The 8,501-nt window shown below is 26.9% G+C and overlaps 1 protein-coding gene across 1 annotated transcript; it reads left to right on the top strand.

Annotated features, from left to right (window-relative positions):
• Positions 1-2,305: 2,305 nt before the first annotated feature.
• On the top strand, positions 2,306-7,899 carry LOC110634235 (glycosyltransferase BC10). Its single transcript, XM_021783179.2, has 2 exons — positions 2,306-2,893; positions 7,255-7,899. Exons 1-2 carry the CDS (start codon positions 2,306-2,308, stop codon positions 7,897-7,899), a joined length of 1,233 nt encoding a protein of 410 aa, XP_021638871.1.
• The last annotated feature ends 602 nt before the right edge of the window (positions 7,900-8,501 follow it).

The following is an 8,501-nucleotide window of genomic DNA, read 5'->3' as shown; positions in this document are numbered from 1 at the left end:
AAAATCCGTAAAATACTCTTGGGTGCTTAAAAAATTATAATTCCTTTTGTAATAGCTTATAGCATTGTTAAAGACCTCGGGGCAAAATTTTAAAATTTTTAGAGCTAATTTGAATGACTTTTGCAAAATGTCTATTTTAAGCCTTATAATTGAGCTGTTGGTCTATGTGAGACTTGCCTGGTTTGGAGGGCTCAGGAGAGGCCATGTATTGTTGTTGAGTTGTGGATGTGAGATTATGACCTTTAGAAGTGTTATTTGAATCACTTTATAGGTTGAGTAGGTCCTAGGTATAAGGAAAACTCTACCGGATTTTCTGCATAACTTAGGGTGTCCTTTAACTCTTTAAAGTTTTATTTTAAGTAAATATTGATAAATTTGTAATATAATTTTTAGGTGAGTCGGGTTAGTCTTTATCCTCCTCCTAGCCTCCGCAAATCGGCTTAAGCTAGTCTCGCTTGGGGCCTGATCCTTTTTGTGAAAGTCGGGGTGAGTATGGCTTTGAATTGATATCGTTAACCCCTGCATTTGGATTATTACACAAAAGTCCAGCTCAATTTGATCTAGCTAGCAGGCATTAGATTAAGAGTGTTGTATAGGGGATCGACTCCCATATGTGTGTGTGTGTGTGTGTGTGTATGTGTGTGTGTGTGTCTATATATATATATATCTGATGTAATATATGGGTGTGTGAGTGTTTCAAATTATTCTTTGTGTGAGTGTTTCAAATTATTCTTTGTGTGAGTGTTGTTTGAATTTAGTTGAATAGGCTGATCTGTATTGCATTTCATTCCTTAGGAATGCATTAGTGCTAGATAGTTATACAAATTGTAATTAAAATCAATATCATACTCTATGAGTCGAATGCTCACTCCTGTTCACCCATTTTTTTCATATTATAGGAGGACTTTTTTCCTTGTGATTTAACCTGCTTTCTTCTTTATGGGTCTAAAGTTGCAGTATCTATAATTTATGTTATTATTTCGAAATCTAGAACTCTGCAGTACTAGAAGTATCTTATTTGATTTGGGAACTATAAAATATTACTATTTTGAAATTGTAAACTTAATATTAGGCATGTATGGTTGAATGGGATGAATATATATATTTTGGATGAGGGAGCTGAGCTCCCATTTGATTAAATTGATTAACTGAGGATTGTGAGGGTGATCTGTGACCACAATATATATATATATATATATATATATATATATATATATATATATATATATGTGTGTGTGTGTGTGTGTGTGTGTGTGTGTGTGTGTGTGTGTGTGTGTGTGTGTGTGTGTGTGTGTGTGTGTGGTCACAGGTCGAATGAGCTAAAAACTCTCTGTTGGGTATCTCAGTTTATGGCCAAACTCTGTTCAGTTGATTTCTTGAAAATAAGCTTTGGATATGGGCTTTAAGGTTGGGCTAGAGAATAATTAGGCTTATTACAGGTTTTGGGGGCTTTATATTGACCCAAGTTCTAGTGCCGGTCTGGCCCATAATTTGGGTCGTGACAACTTGCCTACTTAGAGTAACAGTTATGATTTTTCCTAAATTAAATAAAAATAAGACAAAATTACTTAGATGTCTTATATCAGGTGTCTCCTTCCTTATGGTATAGGATATATAGCAATTATATATATGTGTGTGTATATATAATTTTTTTAGTACAACTAGCTCTGACTTAGACTTAATTCGATGCTACATAATCTTGTAGACAACTCAAATGTCACTTAACTAAATATAAGTGGTAAAAAAGTAAATTAATTGAATAGAAAAAGTTAAATATTGATAATTATATTTAAATATTCTATCATATCTCAAACTTTAAATTTGCAGGAGCAATTGTATTCAAGTCTCAAAATTTTAGGGCTCATTTTATTATCACAATAAAATGCATTGACTATAAACTAATTTTGAATTCTTCTTCTTATAAACAAAATTCAAAATCTTTTAAATTATTTTAAGATTTTGACTAATTGCTCTCAATTTGTAAATTAAAATGTTAAAATATGTGATATAAAATTAAAATGTTAGTTATAATTGTTAATTAATGAAAACATTTGATCTTTTCTCTCAAAAAAGGCTTTTATATATATATATATATATATATATATATATATATATATATATATATATATATATATATATATATAATTTCTTGGTTCAAGTATTTTTCCAATAATAATTACTTTATGGTAAGATAATAATAAGTCCTCTCATAATAAATAGATATTGCTGGGATTATTTTTTTATTTGAGACTAAAATCCTTCTGTATTTCTTGTCCCTATCTCCATGTCCATCTCTTCTCTAACAATGAAGAACTTTAATCAGCAACTAAGCTCAAGGACCTCATCCAAGCTCATCAATAGGCAAATGAACCTCCCTCGCTACTTCTCCTATCTCCTTTTCTTCGGCTGTGGTTTAGCCCTTGGCGTAACTCTTTGTTCCTATCTCACACACATTTCTTCCAACTTTCATCTCGACAATTTCTCCATCCAAAGCCAGACTTCTGTATCTAAATCCTCTTCTTCATTTTCACCGATTTCGCCTCCCCCGCCGCCGACTTCACCTTTGGAAGTGTACCTGAATCAGAAGAGTAATCAAACCGATTTGAAAGAGTACTTCGTAAAACCGCCAAAAAAAGTCTCCCACAATATGAAAGAAGAAGAGCTGATATGGAGAGCATCAATGGTTCCTAATGTTAGAGAACTTCCATTCATTTTTGCACCAAAGGTTGCATTCTTGTTTTTGACAGCAGGGCCTTTGCCTTTGGCTCCTCTATGGGAATTGTTCTTTAAAGGTTATGAAGGGTTGTACACAATTTACGTGCATTCCAATCCTTTATTCAATGGAACAGTGCCCTCCAATTCTGTGTTTTATGACAGGAGGATCCCAAGCAAGGTCAGTTTATTTATTTTTCTAAGTTTTATTTTCTGGAAAATACTAGTGCAAAATATAGGAAATTATATAATTAGTGCAAAATATATCTTAATCATGTAGAAATTAAATAGAAAATACCATTGCAAAGTTCTATATATATATATATATATATATATATATATATATATATATATATATATATATATATATATATATATGTATCACCTTCTATTATAATTATTATTAACTTTTATTTGATGAGAAAATATAGGAATTTTTTATATTTATATTTATCTAATTAAAGAGAAAAAAAAAATCTAAAATTTATGAAACTTTTCTTATTGCAAAGAAAAGTACCAATTATGGCTTAACCTAACTTGGTAAATTATTTAGATTCAAAATAATTTGGATATAGATATAGGAAAATTTTTGCCTAAATTTGATCCATCATTGATTTAAGACATAAATATCTAAAATTTATGCATTTAATCGGCAGATCTCACCATACAGATATCTTGGGTGCACAGTAGACAAAGTCTAAAAGAAAATTTCATATAAGGATAAATGGGTCTCACCATATATTTTGTGTCTAAATAAAAAAATATATATAGTGATAAACGAGTCTTACCATATATTTTATATCTTGAGATCCATAGTAGAACGGGTTAAATAAAAAATTCCTATAGATATACAGTTAGAGGCGGTAATTTTTAATTGATTTAAACATATGGATTCAAGGTAACTCGTAATTTAAATTTAAATTTAATCTGAATAATTAAGTTACAAAATTGAGAGTCTGATTATCTATATAAATATAAATATATAAAAGTAAAGGACAATAGTAATTTTCTCTTCCCTACTTTGTAGCTTCTATAAATTTTAAATATATTTTTCAATTTTTTAAAAGTAAAAGACAATAATAATTTTCTCTTTCCTATTTAGCACATTCTATGAATTTTAAATATATTTTCTAATTTTAGCATATAAAACAATAGTAATATCATTTTTCCTACTTGACAGCTTCCATAGATTTTAAATATATTTTTTAGTTTTATTTTCTAATTTTACAAAAGTAAAAGATAATAGTAATTTTCCCTTTTCTAATTTAATCTTTCCTACCTAGCAGCTTTTAAATATTTTCCAATTTTAACAAATAAGATAATAGTAATTTCCTTTTTCCTACTTGACAATTTCTATAAATTTTAAATTTATTTTTTAATTTTATAAAAGTAAAAACTTGCAGCTTCTAGAAAATTTAATTATATTTTCCAATTTTAATAAAATTTTTCCTTCTTTGCAGCTTATCTATCTATTTTTCTATCTATCTATCTATATTTATATTTATCTATCTATCTATATAAATAAATAAAAGTAAAGGACAATAGCAATTTACTCTTTTCTACTTAGTAGCTTTTATAAATTTTAAGTATATTTTCTAATTTTAGCACATAGGACAATAATAATTTTCCTTTTTCTACTTGACAACTTCTATAAATTTTAATATATTTTCTAATTTTATTTTCCAATTTTATAAAAGTAAAGGACAATAGTAATTTTTCTTTCCTACCTGGTAGCTTCTATAAATTTTAAATATATTTTCTAATTTTACTAGATAGGACAATAGTAATTTCTTCTTTCCTACTTGGCAGTTTCTATAAATTTTAAATGTATTTTTTAATTTTAGCAACTTCTATAAATTTAAATATATTTTCCAATTTTATAAAGTACAAGAGCAATTTATTCCTAGTTTTCTAATTTCCATTTTCTAATTTTCAAAAGAACAAGAGCAATTTATTCCTATTTTTCTAATTTTCATTTTCTAATTTTCAAAAAAAATTTTTTACTTAGTAGTTTCTATATGGTTAAAAAAGTAAAAAAAAAAAAGAAGAGCAATTTATTCCAATTTTTCTAATTTATCTAAAAATAATTAATATAGGAGTTGAAAATGATCTAGAGTCTTTTGTATATAGTAGTTTGGTAGATAAATCGAATCAATTGACAAATAAAATAATTCAATTGACAATTAATTTTAAAAAATTAATTATTTAGTTCTTGAATTTTACACTATATTATAGATCTTATAATTTTAATATATAAAACAATTTAACCATTCTGTCAATTAATTGAATTGTTATAAATATTAAAATTATAAAGACTATATTATTCTATATATTAAAATTAAACAGACTAATAATTAATTTTTTAAAATTTAGAAACTAAACTATAATACAGTGCAAAGTTTAGGGATTAAATAATTAATTTTTCAAAATTTAGGGATTAAATTGTAATATAATATAAAATTTAGGGACTAAATTATAAATTTTTCTTAATTAATCATGTTAAAAATAAAAAATAATTAATAAAATTAAACAATAAGCCATTTGGAAAATCTGTCTAAATCAACTGAAGTTTTTAAACTATATTCCACGAAACTTTTAAAGTAGGACTGAGCAGAATTCGGTTCAAACCGAAAAATCGAACTGAATTGAGTTAATTTAGTTTAATCGGTTCGGTGTTAAAATTAAATCGGTTCGGTTCGGTTTTGAATTATAAAAATTTCGGTTATTTCGGTTCGGTTTGGTTTTGAAGAGAAAAAAATCAGTTAAACCGAACAGAACCAAATAGTAATTTATATAGTCAAATCAAATTAAATCGAACCGAATCGATTTTTGAATTGATTTATTTTTATGAAAAATTTATGAATTATATTTAATTTTATGTATATTAATTATTTAATTTCATTGATTAATGGTTATTAGGTTCAAACCAAAGTTAAAATTAGACTAAATAACTTGAAAATCAAGTCTAAATTCAAAAATCAATAAAAAATCAAACCGATTGATTTAAACCGAACCAAACCAAAATGGTTCGGTTCTATTCGATTTTTCACCCATTTTGGTTCGGTTCGGTTCGATTTCTAAAATTTATGATTCAATTTTTGTAATTTAATTCGGTTTGATTCGGTTCGATTCTGTTTGAACCGAATGCTCACCCCTAACAAGGTATGAATTTTTAAATTAATAAGTATATAAATATTTTATTCAGAATAAAATATCATAATAAAGGTAAAATTTTGAGAATTTAAAATTTTTAAAATTTTTACTTTTTAACCCATTAAATTAATAAATTGGAGGTATTGTACCTTACTTCTTATTACCTTGGTTCAGTCTAAAAAAGCTTCATAAAGTCAATCCAACCATAATGTTAAGGTTTCATATTTTATGATATTTTTGGTTTCAAATTTGAACATCTTTGTCTTTTTGAAATTGGAAAGATGTATTCAATATTCTGTATTAATAATTAATTAAAATAAAAATTAATCATAATATTATTTTTATTATAATTTATTAAAAACAATAAAAAAATTGAAAGCTTGAATAAATTAAAATTTATAGTAGATTAAATTTAACTGGATCAAATTTAGGAAGAAAACCAAATCAAATTTAACTAATTCAGTTTAGTTTAATTTGATTTGATCTGATTTATCATTTTGGACTTCATCTTTATGGTTTTTTTTTTAATTTATTTTGAACTTATTTCAGACTTAATTTTTAATTACTTTCAACTCTAATTTTAAACCTAATAACAATTAATTAAAAAATTACTCTATTTAACTCTATTAAATTTTCCATAAAAAATCTAACTGAATTAATTAAATATATTAAAATTTTTAACATTAAAAATTGAATCGAATAAATTTATTAAGAAGATCAAATCAAATTTTTGAATTAAATCAATTCTATCGATTTTTTTTTTATTTGAAACCATATTTTGCTCACCTCATAATATATATATAGAGAGAGATTATAAAATACTCACATGCAAATAAAAGTAACGTTCTCTTTCTTACAGAAAAGTGTACCCTCCTTGTAATATAGAGAGTGGGTTATATATTATTATGAGAAATTGTGCATATGGTATTTTTACATCGGGTGCACATATATATATATATATATATATATATATATATATATATATTAGATCAGTTTCATACATCACTTTGATTCTACTCCTTTCCAACTAAAGAAGCAGAAGAAAAAGAAAAGGAAAAAGAAGAAGATTCCATCTATTGTCCCTAATATCTCTTCCCACACTTCAACTCCACTTTTTTCACATTCCTTTCTTCATGCTTTCAATAATGTGCAAAGATGCCCACATGACAAAAGTTTTCTGTACTTGATTAATCATTAACAGAATGAATTTACTTAGTATAATTAAGAGGATATATAGTTTAATATATTAAGAGATAAAGGACTGACTTTTGCTTTCGTGTCTGTTGCAACTGTACAATATGAATCCTTAACCCTCTAATCAATGGAGGTTCAGACTTTGCAAAGATGTCTTATGATAAATTGGCAATCAAAACATAACATTCAATGCAGGTGTTGCAATGGGGGACGTTTGAAGTGGTTGAAGCAGAGCGTCTCCTATTAGCAAACGCATTGCTGGACTTGTCCAACCAACGCTTTGTTCTCCTCTCAGAGTCATGCATTCCTCTGTTCAACTTCTCCACAATCTACAATTACTTAATGGGAACATCAAAATCTTTTCTGGAGGTTTATGACCAGCCCGGGCCGATCGGCCGTGACCGCTATAACCCACGAATGAGTCCCACAATCCAGCTTGATCAATGGCGAAAGGGCTCCCAATGGTTCCAGATAGATCGCAGGCTTGCTCATGAGGTAATCACAAACCAAAAGTATTTCTCAATATTTCAAAGATTTTGCAATGGCTTATGCTTCGGTGATGAGCACTACTTGCCAACTTTGGTTACCACAAAGTTATGGAGGAGGATTTCAAATAGGACTCTGACATGGGTTAACTGGTCGAAGATTGGACCCCATCCATTCACGTTTGGGAGGATAGAAACCACTAGGGATAACTTGGAGTGGCTGAGGAGTAACGGAAATAAGGGATGTGAATATAATGGGAGAAGGATTCATATTTGCTACTTGTTTGCAAGAAAGTTTATGCCTAATGCTTTGGATAGGTTGATGAGATTAGCTCCTCATGTGATGCAATTTTAGTTTAATATTTAATTTTTTTTTCTTAAACTCGATTTACCAGATAAAAGATATATAATAAAATTTACCTATCAAATATATAAGACTTATATATTTATATACCTTATCTAGGCAATAATCTCCCTCTAAAGAGATCATCGTTAACCAATAGTTGATTTTGGGCATAAACAAAATGTGATCCTACAATTTAATATTTTTTATGAAAGAAATGATCATGACAAAAAGCCATTGGTTATTTGCTAATTTGTACTTAAAATATATTCCTGTTTATTGTTGTACTTATATACTATTATGTCAACTTCTCTTTTATTCATATTTATCATCCTGTTTATATTTTACTTGTGACATGTGCAAGCTTTGCAACATATTGGACCTCTTTAGCATTATACTACTGTTCAGAAAAATATTTTTTTAAATATATTAATTAAAAAATATTAAAAATAATTTAAAATTAAATTTAATAAATAAAAAAATATTGAAATAATAAGATAATTTTTTTAAATTATTTTTTTAAAAGTATTTAAAATGATTTTTTTTTTGAAAAAGTTTTAACTTGCAACCTCAATGTTAAATAGATACATTATTCCTTTTTTTTAGTATAGGAA

This window comes from Hevea brasiliensis, chromosome 9 (assembly GCF_030052815.1).
Source record: "Hevea brasiliensis isolate MT/VB/25A 57/8 chromosome 9, ASM3005281v1, whole genome shotgun sequence".
NCBI classification, from domain to species: domain Eukaryota; kingdom Viridiplantae; phylum Streptophyta; class Magnoliopsida; order Malpighiales; family Euphorbiaceae; genus Hevea; species Hevea brasiliensis.
This window is presented reverse-complemented; position numbering and strand designations above follow the sequence as displayed.